This window comes from Mus musculus, chromosome 5, assembly GCF_000001635.26.
Source record: "Mus musculus strain C57BL/6J chromosome 5, GRCm38.p6 C57BL/6J".
NCBI lineage: Eukaryota > Metazoa > Chordata > Mammalia > Rodentia > Muridae > Mus > Mus musculus.
In genome coordinates this window covers 114,803,516-114,823,609 of record NC_000071.6, presented here as the reverse complement: position 1 = coordinate 114,823,609, position 20,094 = coordinate 114,803,516, and the positions used below count along the sequence as shown (strand labels likewise).

The 20,094-nt window shown below is 49.9% G+C and overlaps 2 protein-coding genes and 1 long non-coding RNA gene across 5 annotated transcripts in view; 2 read left to right on the top strand and 1 right to left on the bottom strand.

The window, feature by feature from the left end:
* The first annotated feature begins 141 nt into the window (after positions 1-141).
* Positions 142-1,673, top strand: 2610524H06Rik (RIKEN cDNA 2610524H06 gene). The gene is made up of 2 exons (NM_181075.3): positions 142-297; positions 885-1,673. The coding sequence occupies exons 1-2, from the start codon at positions 165-167 to the stop codon at positions 1,169-1,171; spliced, it is 420 nt and encodes a 139-aa protein (NP_851420.1). The 5' UTR covers positions 142-164; the 3' UTR covers positions 1,172-1,673.
* Positions 1,674-9,633: 7,960 nt separating this feature from the next.
* Positions 9,634-15,414, top strand: 1500011B03Rik (RIKEN cDNA 1500011B03 gene). Of its 2 annotated transcripts, none has more exons than NR_027817.1 (2): positions 9,634-9,830; positions 14,279-15,414. It is a non-coding gene; the product is annotated as an RIKEN cDNA 1500011B03 gene (long non-coding RNA). The 2 variants fall into 2 exon arrangements; NR_027818.1 differs by lacking the exon at positions 14,279-15,414 and adding an exon at positions 10,405-10,810.
* Positions 15,415-17,788: 2,374 nt separating this feature from the next.
* Positions 17,789-20,094, bottom strand: part of Ankrd13a (ankyrin repeat domain 13a) — a 30,874-nt gene continuing 28,568 nt past the window's right edge. For both annotated transcript variants that reach the window (NM_001378897.1, NM_026718.2), the window contains exons 14-15: positions 19,986-20,053; positions 17,789-19,381 (exon numbers count right to left, since the gene is read on the bottom strand). In NM_001378897.1, the coding sequence (NP_001365826.1) occupies positions 19,186-19,381; positions 19,986-20,053 (264 nt within the window). In that variant the 3' untranslated portion in view covers positions 17,789-19,185. The remainder of the gene's footprint in view (positions 19,382-19,985; positions 20,054-20,094) is intronic.

Here is a 20,094-nt window from a genome sequence, read left to right as displayed (position 1 = left end):
GTTGGTCAGGATGGCTCCTCCCCTCGCCCCCTTACCGGTCCTGTTTCCGTGGCAACTGCGCGAGCGGAGTGGGCGGACCTGGGGGGGGGGGAACGGCAACGTCTAGGGGCGGGGCTTACGGCGGAAGGGGCGTCCCCTCGCTCCTTGCAGCGCGGGTTTCAGTGATGCTGCGCTTAGGATGGATGCGGCTGTTGCCCGTGCTCTGCAGCCTCCTGCTGGGGCGAGCCGAGGCCCCGAGCCCCGGGTTGCCGCCGGAGCAGAGCCGGTCCTACGAGGTGCTGCGGAGGCAGAGCCTGGGTAAGCGGGGCGGTGCGGAGGGTGCGCGTTTGCAGCGGGATCCGGGCGTGGGGAGCTTGTACAGGGCGGGGGCGGGCCCAGGCCCGGGCCTCTGGTTGTGGGAAGCCAATAAACGCCATTACAAGATGGTGCTGATTTCAATAAGCTGACACCTATATATATATGGGTAAACAATCAATGTGCCCATGTACAGTAGGGTTTATTTATTTTTTTTTTTTTTGGCAGAGTCACTGCCTGGCCCAAGGCATGTAAATGAGGTACTGAAAGCATAACCAATGGGGTGTAGACACGCCTATCCTAGGCCTATATAAGCAGCACTGGTTTTTGGCCTCAGGGTCTTTCGCTTTCACTATCAAGCTCCCAATAAACATGCGCAGAAGAATCCTTCTTGCTGGCGAGTTGGGCCTCTACAAGTGGTGATTCTCATATCGCCTCAGGGTTATTGTTAGTGAATCAAAGAGTGGATGTTTTACAACATAACATGGAACAGATGATGGATGTCCTACAAATGAGTTGTGTGGCATCAACCCTGCATATGTGCATTACTCCCATTGGGTATGTTAATGATTCTTTTATTAAAACTACAGATTTATCGAATTATCTGAAGGGGAACTGGTCGCAGGAGCTGGACAGGTTGCACAAGGAGCTGCAAATACAGATCCAGAAGCTTAATCGAACCAGAGTGGAACCAGTGACCCTTGGAGGCTTTACCTCTTGGCTTACCTCTGCATTTTCTTACTTTAAGGAATGGGTGGGAGTGATTTTGTTTGGTGCTGCTATATGCTGTGGACTGGTATTCGTGCTTCAGTTGGTTTACAAATTCAGAACCCAACAAAAACGTGACAAGGTGATTATAACTCAAGCACTTCCCTGAAGTTTGGTTATCTATGCTCAAGAATTAGTCGGCATCTTGAAAGAGTAAAACTTAAAAACAAAATTCTAGGCCTTTAGGCCCAGGTTTGGGAATGTGGCCTTTGTGATAATAAAACAGATAACGACATTCCTCCACCCACCTGCTTTCTGGGTTCAAAGAGTGTTCATTCAAAGAAAGTCACCCTGACCCACCCTGACCATTGCTGGAACCCGCTATTCAAAGGTGCTATTGTTAGGGGCTCTTAGAAACTGTCTTGAGAAATAACCCTCACAATTACCAGGTATTCCTCTTGACTCTTGTGACTTTGCACTTCCTTGTGACTCTTAACTGGTATTTTTGGTATTTTCCAACAACCCCCTTCCCACCTCCTTGAGTTGTGGTTTCTTCCTTTAAATACCCCCTTATCCAGCTACTCGGCGCGCCACGGTCCTCTACTCCTGTGTGGTGTATGACCGTGGGCCTGAGAGCGCTCTTGAATAAAAATCCTCTTGCAGTTTGCAGCAAGACCGTTTCTTGTGGGTGATTTTGGGGTGTCGCCTCTCCTGAGTCAGAACGTGGGGGAGTCCTCCGTTGTGGGTCTTTCAATCTAAGTCCTCTGCTCTTGCACCCCACGGATCTACGGATCCATTGCACTGGGATGAGAAAGACTCAACGATCATTGAACAGCCCTTGCACACTGCTGAGGTTTCCTCATCGCACTCGGTAGGGTGATCATGATTTGCCCTTCTAAATCCTTCTTGATCGTTTTTGTGCTGAGGAAGTGCTAGAGTAGATGGTCGGATTAGGCCTTTTCTATTGAATAAAAAAGGGGGAGATGTGGGAAGCCAATAAACGCCATTACAAGATGGCGCTGCTTTCAATAAGCCAATGCCTATGAATATGGGTAAACAACCAAAGTGCCCATGTGCAGTAGAGTTTGTATTTTTTTTTTTTGACATTGCCTGTCCCGAGGCATGTAAATGAGGTACTGAAAGCATAACCAATCGGGTGTAGACATGCCTATCCTAGGCCTATATAAGCAGCACTGGTTTTTGGCCTCGGGGTCTTTCGCTTTCACTATCAAGCTCTTCCAATAAATGTATGCAGAAGAATCCTGTTTTGGCGTCCTTCTTGCTGGCGAGTCGAGCGTCTACATCTGGTCCTCAGGAAGCTGCTTTTCCTGGGGTCAATTCTAGGCTTGGGAGCCAGCGCTTGCACCCCTGTGTGCTGTCTGGCGCACCTGCTGAAGCGAGAACCTGGAGTCCTGGGGGTGTGTGAGCTCCTCTGTTGCTCACTCTGTGGCTTCAGCCTAGGCAGCCAGGCTCATCCTGCATCCCTCCTCTGTTCTCAGCGATGGCCATTCATAATTGACAAGTTTTAGCATTTCTTACACAGCAAGGGTTCCTAGATAGCATCGCTGTTTACGGGAATTCTTTTGGGCATCGCAGAGGGCTAATGAGAAAAGTAGGCCTTTCAACCCCGTTCTGGAGAAAAGGAAAATGAAGCCAGGGGTACTCGGGTAGGAAGTGGTGGATGTCTGTACTTGAATCCAGGGTTTGTGGGGGCTTGAAGGAACTTTAGGGCAGTGTCTATTACACATGCACACACACACACACAAGCGAGTGCACTGCGGTGAAGGGAGCCTAGATGGGCAGACTTCAGAGAGAATCTGTCTGTCCTGCCTCAACCTATCTTCCCTCCTCATTAGTGGCCACCTCCATATCCTTTGTGGTTTGCCTTTCAGTCGGCTTGGTTCCTTCCATGTTTTGGCCACTAATTTGGTACCCTATCCAGCATTCCCCTGGGCGGTTCTCACGGATTTCCCTTTGGAGCTGGGTTATCACCCTTGACACTCCCGACATCTTGGATCAAGTGATTCTTTCTTGGGAGGGAAGGCAGGGGCGCAGTCTCTTTTACCCTCTAGATGCAGACTTGCCTGCCACCCTGAGTGCTGCCTCTTTTGATCAGAAGTGAAGTTTTGAAGGTAATCTATAGTTAAGCTTAAAGGAATCCTTTTAAGGGGGTTTCTGCTTGCCCCAGCTTATCGGTGCAGAATGGGGCTCAGTGACCATAGGGTGGGCCAAAATTGTCTTTTAAGGTTCTCTTTGGAACCACCAGTCCAGTCAGTTACTGGATATGCCATGCAGGAGAGGGTGATATAAGTATGAAGAATAGAGGGGCTTATCGGGCTCCAGGCAGATATTGATCCAAATGATATTATGGACCTAACACTTGGTCTGACCTTGGTGATTTGAGTCTCAACTTTCCAGCTGCGCGCATGCGCGGTGCCTGTTTTCCAGTAATGTTTCATATGCTCTTGATGTAGATTCTCCTGTTGCTCACTGCAAACTCTGTGTGGGATGCTGACGCTGGCGGGTGGCGGCCGGGGAGGCTCTGCCTGTCTCTGAGGTCCTCCTGCCTTTCTGTCTTCTGCATTTATCAGTAAGAGGGGAGGGCTGAGTCTCCAACTGCAGTAGAGAATTTGCCCGATTCTGCAAATCTACCTGGTTTCGCCTCCTCCGATATGAGACCCTCTCGTCAGGGAGCCCGGCGGTGTGGATGCCTGGGACGCTATGGCTTTGAGGACTGGCCCACCGAGCCAAAGGTGGAACCTGTTTGTCCACAAATCCTTTTCCTCACCTTGATGGCTGCTTTGCTTGATGGATCTGCAGCTGCTTGGCTTACTTTTTGATTTGTGTGAGCAAAACCGGTGCCTTTCTCCACCACTTTACCTTTAGCTTGTGTTTCCGTATTGAAAGTCAGCCTTTTTGTACACAACATGTGGTTAGGTCTCACTGCTGTTTAATCCATGGTGCTAGTCTCTGACCTCTGACTAGTACGTTTAGGTCACTCCCATTTAGAGAGATTTTTAAAATGGGAGGGGGAGACACAATATGTCAGGACAAACTGTCCATAGCTACAGTGCACGAGCACACCATTTAGAAAAGCAGGACAGGCTCAGAATGACAGAAAGACTCACAGGGACCCCTTGGAGGAAGCTGACTTTTAAACTGAGCTTTGAAGGCTCTGACGAACCCTTACTGCTGAGTGAACCACAGGCTCTAAGAACCCAGCCGTGGGGACCATCTAAGCCTCTATGTTACATGAAGGAAAGGGCTGCACATGTGACTGGTACCACTTTTATGTTGTTTTGTGAGTTTTATTGTATTGTTTTGTGGTGTTTGCCTGTGCCTGAGGGCAGGGATGGCAGCAGGGTGTGGCAACTCACTATGGTGTGAGTTGGAGAACTCGGGGGGGGGGGGGGGGGGGGGGGGGGGTCTTCAATCCACAAAAGGGGGTCGGGTGCCACTGCCATGTGGGAGGGAGACTGGGACAAGCACTGTGGCTGAGGTCCCCTGAGATGCCAAGTGTCTTTGTCTTTCCCAGCAGAGAGAGGCTAGTTCTTTTACTGGAGGGGGGAGGAACCGCTCGCCCTAGGGAGGTGAGGCTGGTGTGGGTCCTATGATGCAGGCCTTACTAGGTGCAGTTTGAGCCGAGAGAGGGTGGGAGCATGAGTATGCAGATGGGCTGGAGGGGGTGTGGGGGAACGAGAGGGCAGGGCAGCCATGCTTGCTTCCAGACATGGGATGCAGCAGCTTTACAAGGCCCCAGAATGGGGCGTCCCTCTCCCTCCAAGCTCCTCTGCTATGCTTATGATGGCATTGGAGAGGGAGCCCGAGAGCCTGGGCAGGCAGAGGGGAGAGCATGGGGCAGTGGGTCCTGGCATGTCTGGGTCTAGGGTGGTGACTCTCAGACCCAGTCTCAGGAGGTACAGTGGGACAGAATCTCTTCATCCATGTGTGCTCATAGGAATCTCCCATTCTCCTCCCCAGACTTTTCCCCCATGTGTGATGCATACGACGGTGTCTGCTGGTGTCTGACACCAGAGAAACCAACAACAGGGTGTCCTGCCTCTCTTCCTAGAGGGCATTGGGGAAGAGAGTCGAGGCACCTCCCTTCTCTGATGTGGCGGGAAACCTTGGGTCGAGTTTTTTACTCTGGATGGTGGCATAGTGGGGGCCAGGGCTCACAGACGAGGTCTGGAACTCTGGTTGGAGCTGTCTTCAGAGCTCTATTATGGAGTCCCAACCCTGGGCAGGAAAGCTCATTAGCAGACGTGATAGAAGTGAGCACGTGACTGCTGAGTCATGTCCCCTGTCCATTGGACTGGAACTCCTGCTCCTTCTCCATTAGCAGCGGTGTCTGCAAGCTCTGCCATCCCTTCGGACCCTTCTGAGTTCTCCTGGGGCTCTGAATGCAGTCTTTTTTATGCAAGGATCTTGGACACCTCCGGGTGTGTGCGGCGCAAGCCTACAAACTCTCTCACCTCTACCAGAGATAATAAGGTCAGTAAACAGCAAACTGGGCTGTGAGGCGGGCTCACCAGTGGGGAGGCCTGCAGAATTCAGCAGGGATGCAGAGAGGAACCCAGGGTGCTGGGTTGTGGAGTGGTATCTAGAAAACACACTAACCAACCACCCATGCAATGTCACTGGGTCCTTGAGATGTCCTGCAAGCTGGAGCAGGGGCAGCTGTGGGATTGCAGTCATCCAAGGGAAGCCAGTGGCTGGGGTCTGTAAGGATGCTGGGGGCAGCTAGCGCTTTTTACAGGTCTTTTATACCCTAGAGCCCAGGCATGCCATAAGGACAAAGGGTGCCCAGGACACAAGCAGGTAGTTTGGAAGTTTGGTGTAAAGAAGCAACATCTACCTTCTCTTTCAACTGCGTGCCATTGGGCTTGGCCATACATAGCCCACGTTTGGCACAAATATTTGGAACCTGTGAGTAAAGAAGCTGGAGGTGGGCTCAGAACGTGCTGCCCAGGCCCATGTAACAGATGCCCGAGGAACCACAAGTGCGTGTGCGCACACACACACACACACACACACACACACACACACACAGGTTGCTGGAGTGAGAGGCCAGGGGGCACTGGAGTGCTCAAAGGCTGCAGATCTTCCCTCTGGGCCTTGGGGTGGGGGGTGGGATGGGGGGAATCTCCCTGAGGGCACTGAGCTAGAGCAGTACTGGCCCCCTCTTCCGTGCTCCAGCTCCAGAGCTGCCAGCACCCCCTCTCCCCCCCCCCCCCCCCCCCGGCAGGAGCAATATGCCCAGCAGAGAGGCAGGTGCTGGCTGAGCAGCTCCTGCCTCCTGGAGGAGCTTTGGGAATAGTGCCTGGGTGTCCTCCTGCCCTCAACCAGAGAAGCCACTGCACGGGTGGGGGGCTGGGCACAGAGACCAAGACAGAGGACACCACTCAGAGATGCCGAGACAACTGAACTGTGGACTAGGGTGGGCTGAGAAGAAAAGACTAACCCTGTGAGTCTGCACACCTCTCCCTGCCTAGGTGTCTAGCAATGAAGCCCTGTGCTCTCACAGAACTTTCTGAGGATGCTCTAGTTCCATTATCTCTTAGAGAGAGGAGCAGGCGCACTGCACGGGGTCATTCTCCACTGAGCGTGCCACTGTGCTCAGGCAGTTCAGGGAATAAGTAAATGCTGCTCTCTGCTCTCAGCCGATGCCCTGGTGGGAAAGACGTGGGCTTCAAATTTCCACTTCACATCCTTCTGGAACACGAAGAGTTAATGGAGCACACATCATCCTAAGACATGCCTTCTTGCAATCCCTGCTCTCCCCACCAGCACTTGCCTGCAGCTGTCAGGGAACTCAAAAAAATGATGCAGGTTGGCACACGGCCAATAAGACTGTGGGAAAGAACTCTGGAAACATGCGTTCAAAACCCGTGTAGGTTGGATTTCTCATCTGTGCAAAATACAAGCCCAAAATATAATTCATACAAAATATGAAGGGCTTCACTGTGAGCAAGAGTCTGTAATTGCTCTCTCCTGATTTGTACTTTTGTGTGGTCAAGTTTTCTGTAAACCTGTTTAATATCCTAGATAATTGATAGAATCTCCTCTTTGTGGGGTTTTTGTTTTTGTTTTTGAGGAATAATTTTTAATCCCCAACAAGGCAAAACTCTCTGCTTCATCAAACATTTCTTCTAAGAATTAGCCAGTAAGATATCATCCATATAATGATACATTTTAGAATGAGCAAACTGTTTATAACAGCTGTAGGAAATGTTAACACAGTGCCAGACTGTTTGGAAGAACTTTCCAGTGACACCGTTGACACAGGTTGACACAGGTTGAGCACTACTATAAGCATTGCCAGGAAGGCAAGTTTTTCCTTATCCTGTTTTTGTAAAGGTGCAGTGAAGAAGTAGTCTTGTAAATCAATCACTATAATAGATCATCCCTTAGGTAATGATGAAGGCAAGGGAATTCCAGGCTATAAAGAGCCCATTGGCTCAATCACCTTATTTACAGCTCTCAAATCTGTTAATAGTCCCCATTTTCCAGGTTTCTTCTTAGTGACAAATATAGGAGAACGCCAAAGACTGATTGGTTGTCCCCTGTGTTGAACGTTTTGCTGCTTCTGCAGCAGCTGTCCTAGTGCCTCTAAGTGTTCTGATATCAAAGGCCAATGTTCCACCCATGCACGTTTGTCATGTAACCATTTTAAAGTTAAGGCAGTTGGTGTCTTTGAAAGTCCAACAGCTGTTGTGTCCTGCTTATATATGACATTATGGCTGTACTTGAAAATACCTTCTAGTATTATTCTCAGAAGTGTTTATTTTCTGGATTGTTTCTGAGATGAAAGGAATGTTAATCTGTATTTTCCATTGCTGCAACAAATCACTCGCCATAATTTCATGGCTACGTTAGCCACAGATGGCTTTAATTCTCCTATTTGCCTTCTGGTCCTACACACTCGACCCATCTTGCACCTCTTCATCTGAGATAAAGTTCCAACCTCCGGAAGGTGAATATGTAGCTCCTGAAGAGGCCAATCCGGATGCCAAGATTTTGGTGACATTATAGTCTCATCTGCTTCTGTGTCTACTCAATCTTCAATGCCGTTTAGCTTAGAAAACACGAAAATAGTTATTCAACAAATAGGCAGAGCCGGGCGTGGTGGCACACGCCTTTAATCCCAGCATTCGGGAGGCAGAGGCAGGTGGATTTCTGAGTTCGAGGCCAGTCTGGTCTACAGAGTGAGTTCCAGGACAACCAAGGGCTACACAGAGAAACCTTGTCTTGAAAAACCAAAACCAAACCAAACCAAACCAAAAAAACCCAAATAGGCAAATGTACATCCCACTTATATGATAATGACCTATTGATATGGAATAGATAAGTATGCAGGGGCCAGAAATAAAATGGGTCACTAGGTGATGGGGACAGGGGAGATAGTTGTGTTATGGTCTAATGGGCTTGGAGTTTCTGTTTGAGATGATGAGAAGGTTCTGGAAATGGTCTATATGTGTTGGTTTATATTTAGCCTAATACAGCTGAATTGTATTAAAAAGTAGCTAAGGATTTCTGAGTTCAAGGCCAGCCTGGTCTACAAAGTGAGTTCCAGGACAGCCAGAGCCATATAGAGAAACCCTGTCTTGCTATAAAACTAAAAAAAAAAAAAAGTAGCTAAAATGATTAATTTTACGTTATGTCACCATCATAGCAAGAGTGAGATCAGCCAGTATGATTTTAAGATTGTATAAAAGGGGCTACGAGATGGTCAGCGGTTAAGAGCATTTACTGCTCTTCCAGAGGACCTGGGTTCAGTTCCCAGCACTTACACGGAGGTTCACAATTATCTGTAACTCCCGTTCCAGAGGAACACACACTACTTCTAGCCTTCACCAGCTCCAGGCACCCATGCAGTGCACACACACATGCAAGCAAAGCACTCATGTACATAAACTAAACCTTAAAAATGATTGTATAGGCTAGGCATGTTAGTGCATGCCTTTAATCCCAGCACTCGGGAGGCAGAGGCAGGCAGATCTGTATGAATTTGGGGCACTTGAGAGGCAGAGGCAGGCAGGATTTCTGAGTTCTGGGTCAGCCCGGTCTACAGAGTGAGTTCCAACAGGCAGGGCTACACAGAGAAACCCTTTCTCAAAAGGAAGCAAAATACATACATAAAACTTACACTTTTCAGGCTGGAGAGATGGCTCAGCAGGTAAGAGCACTGACTGCTCTTCTGTAGGACCTGAGTTCAAATCCCAGCAACCACATGGTGGCTCACAACCATCTGTAGTGATTTCTGACGCCGTCTTCTGGTGTGTCTGAAGATGGCTACAGTGTGCTTATATATAATAATAAATAAAGCATTTAAGAAAATATTGTTTAAAATAACTTACAGTTTTCAAAAATGAGATTACGGTGTCTCTTTCTTCGGACTGCATTGACTAATACGAAAATGTATGAATGTATGAATGTGTAAAGCAAAGCCTTCCACGGGGAAGCCCGACGCGAGCGCTTGCCACAGCTTTGGAACCCTCTGCGCAGAACCATAATTCACCACCCCACCCCCGAAGTTGGTCGGGATGGCTCCTCCCCTCGCCCCCCCACCCGCCCTGTTTCCGTGGCAACTGCGCGAGCGGAGTGGGCGGACCTCGGAAAAACGGCAACGTCTAGGGGCGGGGCTTAAGGCGGAAGCGGCGTCCCCGCGCTCCGTGCAGTGCGGGTTTCAGTGATGCTGCGCTCAGGATGGATGCGGCTGTTGCCCATGCTCTGCAGCCTCCTGCTAGGGCGAGCCGAGGCCCCGAGCCCGGGGGTGCCGCCGGAGCAAAGCCAGCCCTACGCGGTGTTGCGGAGGCAGAGCCTGGGTAAGCGGTGCGGTGGGGAGGGTGCGCGTTTGCAGCCGGATCCGGGCGTGGGGAGCTTGTGCGGGGCGCAGGCCGGCCTAGCCTCTGGTTGTGGGAAGCCAATAAACGCCATTACAAGATGGCGCTGATTTCAATAAGCCGACACCTATGAATATGGGTAAACAATGTGCCCATGTGCAGTAGAGTTTTCTTTCAGCCAAGTCACTGCCTGGCCTGAGGCATGTAAATGAGGTACTGAAAGCATAACCAATCTGGTGTAGACACGCCTATCCTAGGCCTATATAAGCAGCACTGGTTTTTGGCCTGGGGTCTTTCGCTTTTACTATCAAGCTCTCCCAATAAATGTGTGCAGAAGAATCCTGTTGTGTTGTTCTTCTTGCTGGCGAGTTGGGCCTCTACAAGTGGTGATTCTCATATCGCCTCAGGGTTATTGTTAGTGAATCAAAGAGTGGATGTTTTACAACATAACATGGAACAGATGATGGATGTCCTACAAATGAGTTGTGTGGCATCAACCCTGCATATGTGCATTACTCCCATTAGGTATGTTAATATTCTTTTATTAAACGTACAGATTTATCGAATTATCTGAAGGGGAACTGGTCGCAGGAGCTGGACAGGTTGCACACGGAGCTGCAGATACAGATCCTGAACCTTAATTGAACCAGAGTGGAACTAGTGACCCTTGGAGGCTTTACCTCTTGGCTTACCTCTGCATTTTCTCACTTTAAGGAATGGGTGGGAGTGATTTTGTTTATGAATATGTTTACCCATGAATATGGGTAAACAACCAATGTGCCCATGTGCAGTAGAGTTTTCTTTTAGCCTAGTCACTGCCTGACCCGAAGCATGTAAATGAGGTACTGAAAGCATAACCAATCTGGTGTAGACATGCCTATCCTAGGCCTATATAAGCAGCACTGGTTTTTGGCCTCGGGGTCTTTCGCTTTCACTATCAAGCTCTCCCAATAAATGTATGCAGAAGAATCCTGTTTTGGCGTCCTTCTTGCTGGCGAGTCGAGTGTCTACATCTGGTCCTCAGGAAGCTGCTTTTCCTGGGGTCAGTTCTAGGCTTGGGAGCCAGCGCTTGCACCCCTGTGTGCTGTCTGGCGCACCTGCTGAAGCGAGAACCTGGAGTCCTGGGGGTGTGTGAGCTCCTCTGTTGCTCGCTCTGTGGCTTCAGCCTAGGCAACCGGGCTCATCCTGCATCCCTCATCCGTTCTCAGCGATGGCCATTCATAATTGACAAGTTTTAGCATTTCTTACACAGCAAGGGTTCCTAGATAGCATCGCTGTTTATGGGAATTCTTTTGGGCCTCGCAGAGGGCTAATGAGAAAAGTAGGCCTTTCAACCCTGTTCTGGAGAAAAGGAAAATGAAGCCCAGAGGTAGAGTTGTGTTACTCAGGGGTACTCCGGTAGGAAGTGGTGGATGTCAGTACTTGAATCCGGGGTTTGTGGGGGCTTGAAGGAACTTCAGGGCGGTGTCTATTACACACACGCACACACACACAAGCGAGTGCAGGGCGGTGGTTCTCACGGATTTCCCTTTGGAGCTGGGCTTATCACCCTTGACACTCCCCACATCTTTGATCAAGTGATTCTTTCTTGGGAGGGAAGGCAGGGGCCACAGTCTCTTTTACCCTCTAGATGCAGACTTGCCTGCCACCCTGAGTGCTGCCTCTTTTGATCAGAAGTGAAGTTTTGAAGGTAATCTATAGTTAAGCTTAAAGGAATCCTTTTAAGGGGGTTTCTGCTTGCCCCAGCTTATCGGTGCAGAATGGGGCTCAGTGACCATAGGGTGGGCTAAAATTGTCTTTTAAGTTTCTCTTTGGAACCACCAGTCCAGTCAGTTACTGGATATGCCATGCAGGAGAGGGTGATATAAGGATGAAGAATAGAGGGACTTATTGGGCTCCGGGCAGATATTAATCCAAATGATATTATGGACCTAACACTTGGTCTTAAGCTTTTCTCTTCCTTTATTTTTTAGATTTTTAGGATGTGCGTCCTTGTGTGTGTTTGTCCAGAGAGGCTGGTAATGGGTATCAGGTTTCCTGGAGCTTGTGTTAACTCCAGTATGGATCCTGGTCTTCTTGGTCTTACCTGCGCCAAATAGCCCAGGCCAACTACTAAGTGCCTGGTCAAGTTGACAAAAGCCTCGAATTCCCAGTTTCCTAAAGTTATGACTACAGCTGGACTTAAATCCTCTTGCTCCATTTAAACCATTTCCTTATGTTTAGGAAGAGGCTTTAAAGAGTCAAAACTTTCAAGACAGATTCTGAGACTGGAAGGGAACTCTGCTTTCTAAAACAAGCAGAAGCAGGAGTGGGGGATGGGGGGGGGGGCGTAGTGGTGCACACCTTCAATCCCAGCATTCAGGAGGCAGAGGCAGGTAGACCTCTTTGAGTTTGAGGCCAGCCCGGTCCAGGACAGCCAGGGCTGCACAGAGAAACCCCTGTCTTGGAAAACAAACAAACCCGGAAGCAGGCTGCACTCTAAGAGAGCCTGGTTCCTAGCATCCATAAAGGTCTTAAAGTGACATCTGGCCTTTTGGAGTTGTGGCATGCTCTGTCATGTTTTTCTGTCCTTCCTCACCAAGAAAAGACGAACCTTTGTGTTGAATGACCAGGCTAAGAGGATGTGATGGTGTAGGAGGTGGGGTGGGCACAGAGGCTCTGAAATTATTGCCTGGAAAGTGGTTGGGTCTTGGCTTTTCAGAGGAACAGGAACTCGGTCACAACAATCATGGTCAGACCCAGTTGGAACTTGACATGGGGCCACGTAGTTGGAACTAAGGGTTTGTAAATTTGGTCATAGTGTTTTGAGTGTCCCGGAGGAAGACAGCTATTGCTGAGTAAGGTGGGTGGCTGGTTATTTATGTCATCAGGTCCTCAAGGCCTGGCACACCAGGCTCAGTAGTCACCTGTAGGCCCCACTCCTCCTGTTAATACCTTGAATATTTTAGATGGGAACCCACCCACAGAAAGACATTAGGGGCTGGAGAGACGGCTCCACAGTTATAAGCATTTCCTACTCTTCCAGAGGATTAGAGTTTGGTTCCCAGCACCTACTCTGGTGGCTCACAGCCTCCTGTAATTCTAGTTCCAGGGGCCCAGTGTCTTCTTCTGGTCTCTGCAGGAAGTACCTGTACATGCATGGCATATACACACACTTACATTTATAAACATGGCATTTACACACACTTACAGGACACCTAAATGTTTTAACACACACACACACACCAGTGACCTGAGTTAATCAGTTTGACCCCTGTGCATGCACAGACATACACAAAAATAAGTTCTTAAAAGACTTTTTTTTTTTAAGATTTATTTATTTGATTGATTGATTGATTGATTGAATGCGAGTACACAGTCACTGTCCTCAGACACACCAGAAGAGGGCATCAGATCCCATTACAGATGGTTGTGAGCCACCATGTAGTTGCTGGGATTTGAACTCAGGACCTCTGGAAGGGCAGTCAGTGCTCTTAATCGCTGAGCCATCTCTCCAGCCCAAGACTCTCTTTTTAAAGCAGGTTTGTAAAGTTGTTGCTGTTTTGGTGAGGAGGATCTTCTCAGGATCCACCCAACGCCTGACCTGGGTTACTGACTGGGGTTATTTACCCAGGCTCCCTGGTCTGCCATCTGCCACAAGATGTTCTCAGAACAGAAGCTAGAGGACCTTTTTGTCCCAACTCATCAGATCAGGTGGCCTTGGCCTGAGGCCTTCCAGCCTTTCTTGATACTTAGTGAGGATTGGGCCTAGAAGATGCCTCAGTAAGAGGGACTGCTCAGCCTGCAAGCCCGAGGACCCAGGTTCGAGTCCCTGACACCCACATACAAAGCTGCACATGACAGAAACCTTGCTGGCTGTTCAGCCAGCCCAGATGACAACAGCAAGCTTCAGGTCCCATGGGGGGGCGGCGGGCCTCCTCTCTGAAGGCATCAAGTCATGGAGCAGTTGCAGGAAGAGATATGACATCTTGTGTTGGCCTTGTGCACACGTGTGTACGTGCACACACACACACCTTACCATGCACATATACAACCTTCAAAAACCCAGTGAGCAGCCAGTCCCTGTTCCTTGTTGTCTGAAAGGCCCTGCATACCTTGGATTTCCATGATACTCCCTGCTTGCTTCACTTGCTGGCCTTGTTCTGGCCTCAAGGCCCTTTGCTGAGCCCTGGGACTGCCCTGGCCTCCTGAGTTGTCTCTCAGGAGCCTCCTCCCCTCCCCCCTCCTGGCACATTGTGGTTCTTCCTCGAGCAGAGCAGGGGCTGTCTGAAGGAGGCTCACATTTACTTTCCAGTATCTGTGGGGTGTCTTGAGTGAGCCCCTGTTCATGGCTATTTCCAGGCCCCCCGTGTAGTAAGTCCCCTTGGTGTGAGTAGCAGTTGGAAGAGTGCTGTCTCTTCATGGATAGATAATCTGTTCTCCCTTTGCAGTGCTGATGGGAACCATCTTTAGCATCCTGCTGGTGACTGTCCTCCTTATGGCATTCTGTGTCTACAAGCCCATCCGTCGGCGGTGATGGCCACACGGGGAAGCGCTGCTCCAAGTCTCCGGGACAGAAGTCGTGTTGCACGCAGGCTACTGAAGATGGTGGAATCAGAACTGGGCAGGCAGTAAATGCTACAGGGTTAGGAAAGTGCCCAGTGGGGATTGTTTTCAGTTATTGGCTACTGATTCGGTGTCTCTTTTTGCTTGGCTGTGCTGGTTAAAAGTTGGAGGCTCCAAGGGCCCTTGTAAAGACATGTCCATTGCGAAGTGACCAGAAGAGCTACCCCGAGGACTAATCGCTAATGCTTGGGATAGAAGAGGAAGACCTAAGCATGCAGACCTCCCCTGCTTTCTGCCTTTCTGTCACAGTGTGTTCATCATACTCAAGGGCCAGCAAGATGATCCAGCGGGTACAGGCACTTACTACTGAGGCCAATTTTGATTCCTGGGTGGAACCTGGAGGGAGAGAAACCCCCCTCCCACCCCCATGGGTTGTTCCTTGACCTCTGCACAGGAATAAGTAACTATAAAAATACACACCACATCTCACTCCACTGAGTTGCCCTCGAATACCCTGGCTGCAAAGCTGGGGAACTTAGCCATCATTCCTTGCTGCGTTGGTACTGAGCCAATCAGTGTCGCATCCTAGGTCTGTGAGATAGTGTCACACGCCCCCACCCTCACCCTGCACCTCCCACCTCGGCCTGGAAGGTTCTGGGTGGCTCAGACATATAGATATCCTCATGGTGACGGGTGGCAACCTGAGACTTAGGACTTAGTCTCCCTTTCTCCCTAGGTGTAGAGGGTTCAGCCGTGTGCACCCCCCCCCCTTCCAAGCTGCTGTGTTGACGAGACTGCCTGTCTGCCTTTCAGGTGCTGCTACTGAACTAGATTTCCCTGTTGTTACAGAGGTTATTAGTATTTATTTTAATTTTGCTATAATGTTGTTATGCTTTACTGTGTATTCTTTTTGTGTTTTAACTTAACAGCCTGCACTAATGTGAATACCACCCAACTGTGGGGGTCACATCTGGAACCTTGTAACCCTGAGCCATTAAATGTCAGTTAAATGGAAGAGAGATCCTGTCTGCTGTTCTGTGCCTCATTACGTTCCCAAGTGTTTGAAGTGCAGGGTCGGGCTGGAGATGTCTCAGTCCTTAGAACACTTGTTGCTTTTGTAGAGAACCCAGGTTTGGTTCCCAGCACTCACGTGGTGGCCCACAACTACCAGTGGCTCCAGTTCCAGAGGATCTGTTACCTGTTTCTGATATCTGGCGGGCACCACGCATTCCACAAAGGCAAACACTCATATACATAAAATCCTTTTAAAAAAATCTTTAATGCAGGTGTGCGTATGTGTGGGGGGGTGTGGGTGAGTGAGTGAATGAATGAATGAATGAATGAATATCTCGCCTGATTTGTTTAAGGAAGCCCTGAGTAGTGGAGTTTAAAATAGTACATTAAATAGTAGAGCTGAGCTGGAGTCGGCTGGGACAGAACAGGCCTGTGGTTTTGGCCCCAGGGCCAACTGTAAGAACTAAAACCTCCCCCTCTCCAGTGCCCACCTCCTTATCAGCGGGAACACTGGCGCTCTGCAGTCAGTAGTGTAAAACACTGAGGTGTAGGAGTGGCCACAGGGCTGGTCTCCCCAGCAGGACATGGCCAGCCTGCTTTGCTATGCTACTCTAGTCCTTGTTGCCGGTTTGTTGTTTTTGTTTTTTTTTTAAGGTTTTAAAAGGAAACACCAGAGCTTTGCCAAGCCTATAACCCTCATTACTCGTTCGTTGCTTGGCGTAGACATGGATGTGAGCGCCAGGGGTACTGGGCTGAAGTTCTCCAGACTCTTTCCCGGGGCAAAGAATTAGACCAGAAATGCATGGTTACAAATAGAAATCGTGGGGCTGGAGAGATGGCTCGGGAATTCAGAGCACATATTGCTCTTCCAGAGGACCTGGGCTTATCTTCCCAGCGCCTACAGCAGGCAGCGCCTGATCACCTATGAATACAGCTCCAGGAGGCCCTGGCTTGAGGGCACCAGCGCTCAAGTGTACACCCTCCCTCCTCAGACACATACGATTAAAAGTATTTAAAAATAAGTTGCCAGGCCTGGTGGTGCACACCGTTAATCCTAGGGCTCCTAAGGCAGAAGTCGGTGAGTCTCTGAAGAGTTCCTGGCCAACCAAGGCTACATACAGCTTTACTAAAGGGAACTCAGGGGTGCAAGGCAAGGCCCCTTAGTCAAACCATCCCCCACACATTACCTGTGTAGCCAGTGGAATACGTGACCACATTACCTGTGTAGCCAGTGGAATACGTGACCAGCCTACACCACACATGGGGCACTGTTTGAGGTCTGGGGACTGGGAGCCCCAGTCATTTCCCAGCTGCACTGAAAGCCCAAACCCACACCTATTTCTAGACTGAGGTCTGGGTAGCACACCTTGGTCTCCAGGACTGTCCCACAGTCACCTAGTTTCTATAGTCCGGTCCATCTCTCCATGTCATCACAGTCAGGAGGTGAGGCGCCTGAGCCCATGCTGCTGCCTGTACGGTCCGGTCACCGTTTAAAGCCAGCTTTTCCTTCCTGCTGCATTTCATGCCAAGGCTGGGACACTCGGGAGCCTGGACTCAGGGCCAGCAGTATGTCCGGGTAGAACTTCTCAGTTTCAGCTTGCTGGGGGCACCGGAGCCTTGGTGCCCCATTTTGTACCCCTATGCCTTCAGGAGCCTCTTGCTCTTTCTGTCTCCTAGAACACCAACGCCCACCTCTGGAACCCTGACATCATTTGTTACTCAGCTACTACCTGTTTCTTTTTAAAGTCCCGATTTTCACCTGAATGTGTTAAAAGCAGCCCCCAGCACTCGAGTTTCAAGAAGCGAGTCTGTTTCTCTTTTCAAAGGCACCATACTTCAGGAGGCCCACAAAGAGGATCCAGGTAGCCCAACACTTTTTAATTCCATCCAGTGAAGGCAAGGAGGGGTGTGCTGCTCTGTGGACAGGAAGTTAAGTGTGAACAGGAAGCCTGTGTTCCGGCAACACAATGACTGGAGGACTTGCTCAGGCCTGTCAACACTAAGCACCATTTACGGAAGTGGATTTATTTGTGTTTTTAGAGAGAACGTGGGAAAGGCTGCAAGAAGCTGCTGCAATGCTGAGTCCCGCTTTATGTGGCTTCCGGGGACACAGTCACAGACTTCAGGGAAACAGAGCCACGGGATGCAGACGAGGGTGTTCCCTAGGGTCCCCCTCTGTGATCACGCATGGCACAGCTGCAGCCCCTCCCAGAAGTGCCTGTGCCCCTGGCATATGTCAAGTGAACAGACCACCAGCCTGGGTACGGAACCAATGTGCCCATGCTGGCCTTGTGTGCAGGGAAGGGATTTGGATCGGACCGTGCCAAAAAAAAAAAAAAAAAAAAAAGGCAAATGGCTATGAGAAATGAAACTCACAATCCTTTGTGTCTCAGAACATTTTACTGGCAACGCTGACTGTATCAAACAGACATTCCTGGGAATGGTGGCTTCTCTTCCTATCCCCAAAGAAGCATAACAGGAAACAGACAGAGAACAGAGGAAAAGGTACTGTTTTGCCGTGTGATCAGCACAGCCTTGTGGGGGTGGATGCCTGCGCCAGGTGAGAGGGGCAAGGTGCCCTCGGCTGTGTTCCCCAGGGGTTGGGCTGTTATGCAGTAGGTATTTACAGGAGGGTTAGACAAAAATAGTTAACTACTAAAGGTATCCAAAAGAGGCCTGAGAAAGTCTGGTTAAAATGCATAACCTTGTATTGCTACTGATGGGAGGAGTCAGTTTTATATCTTTTAAAAATAATAAAAAGATTCTGTTAAAAAATATATTTTTCCAGAAAGATGTTGATTTGAACTCTAAAAAGCAGTGTGGAGTCATCATTTTTCCCTTTTGGATGAAGAGCCTCTGCTCTAAGTTAGCTCCCTTTCTTGTTTCAAGTTCGTCCTGTCCTCTCTATGAAGCCAGGCTGTGCAGCTGGGTCTCCCCAGGCTGGAAATCCTAAGTGGGAGCAGGCGGAGAACACACTGGCTGGGCTCTTCCAGTGATGTGGCCAGCTTGCCTGCTCTGAGAACCCAGCCACAGGGGGGCCCCCTAGCTGCTCTTCCAAGGACAGGATTAGCTGCCTTTGGTGTAGCCCAGAGGATGCTGCTCCCAAAGGGACTGCCTTTACAGATTCAAATCAGGTCCTCAGTGTGTGGAGTGAGGTGGCTTAAAACTGTTAGTAATTTTTTAAGGCTAAGGCAACATCCGTGGTCATTTGTATATCTGAATTTGATGCAAATAGCCATAATCTAAAATAGCTCCTGTACATATCCTCTTGGCTGGGGGTAAAAGGCATGGAACGAGGTGGAAATGGGACTGGCACAATGGCAATGCTGCAAGAGCCCTACGGGAAGGGAAATAAAGAGGTCAGCATAACCCGTTTCTTTGGTGAACAGGAAGGAACGTCTCCAGCTCGTACCCACTCTACAAAGGCTGCTGTTCTCCTGTGGAAAAGCACCGTGACTCCGCAGTAGCTTGTCACTTCTGACTAAGATGCATCTACTAGCCTGCAGGCTCAGCATTTCTGTCTAAAGCTGGTAAAAAAAAAATGTGACCTGCCAGGCAGGACAGCGAATGGAAGGTAAAGATGCTCTCCTCCCCTCGGTGTGGAGATGGGGCTCTGCCGACGCCCGGATCTCCGCTCTGGGGAGTCCCTGGTCCTGCACCTCTACATAAGGAAAGGGGGGCTGCTGTGTAAGTGCAGGCCCTCGGCCCCCCGGGTCTGCCTCACTGGCATGGCACGTGCAGCCCAGAGCCTCTGCTCTGCAGCCCTGGACGGCAATGTCTATTTCTCAGTGAGAGACAGCTGTAAGACTTGCTGGAGCTCCGCTTCTTCCTCCTGGAGCCTGAGCTCCCGCTCCGCCAGCTCTTTGGCAGACAGCTCCATGGCCAGCTGCAGGTCGCTATCGAATCGGCTCGACTCGCTGAGGCCACCTGGGCACCTGCCCTCCATGTTGGTTAGGAGACTCTCCTGGATGGCCCTAGGGTAGAGAGTGGGAGAGCGTCATTCCTGTCCTGGGGGTGCAGGGGCAGCAGCTCCATCTCTCTCTTACTGGTTACTAAGGGTGCACTGTGCCAAGCACTCCAGCTGCATGGGGTCATCTTGCCTCCTGAGGTGGAGCTGATGGGCCTCTGTGACCCAGCATCACCCAGTACAAGGCTATGAGTAGAAGGAACTTGGTCTGTTTGAAAGCAAAGCTGAGGTTGCAATGCTCAGATGCCTACCATATAGGAAAAGGGAGGAATGGCCGTTGTTTGGGATTTCTAGCCATTTCCATCTCTCTCTCTAACCCTGAATGTCCTCCCAGACAGACCCGCAGTCACACGGTCACAGGAGACCACGCCAATCAGAAAACATTTACCCAATGCTTCGCTCTAAGCACCCGTAACCTGCACCCCAGCTAGCACTCTGTGCCCCTCGCTCAGTTCAGAGCTGGTTTAAGTAGGGACAGTAACGATAGATGCCAGGAGAGCTGACTCTTAAAACCTCCTGCTGAGCACAAGCCGGGCAAATGCCCCTGTATCAAGTGCCTGTGACAACCTCAGTGTGACGAGAACCGCATCGTGAGAAGCCCCATCTGTTACCTCTCATACTGGGCTTCATAGCTGTGTGTGTGGCTGACCCCTCCGTTGGAAGCTGGTCCTGAAAGGTCCTGGCAAATACAAAAACAAAGTGTAGGTATCAACTCATCTC

Excerpts from the sequence above, each read along its gene's own strand:
- 2610524H06Rik (NM_181075.3), top strand. The coding sequence starts at position 165 with ATGCTGCGCTTAGGATGGATGCGGCTGTTGCCCGTGCTCTGCAGCCTC. Across the intron at positions 298-884 it reads GCTGCGGAGGCAGAGCCTGG|ATTTATCGAATTATCTGAAG; the intron begins GTAAGCGGGGCG and ends TTAAAACTACAG.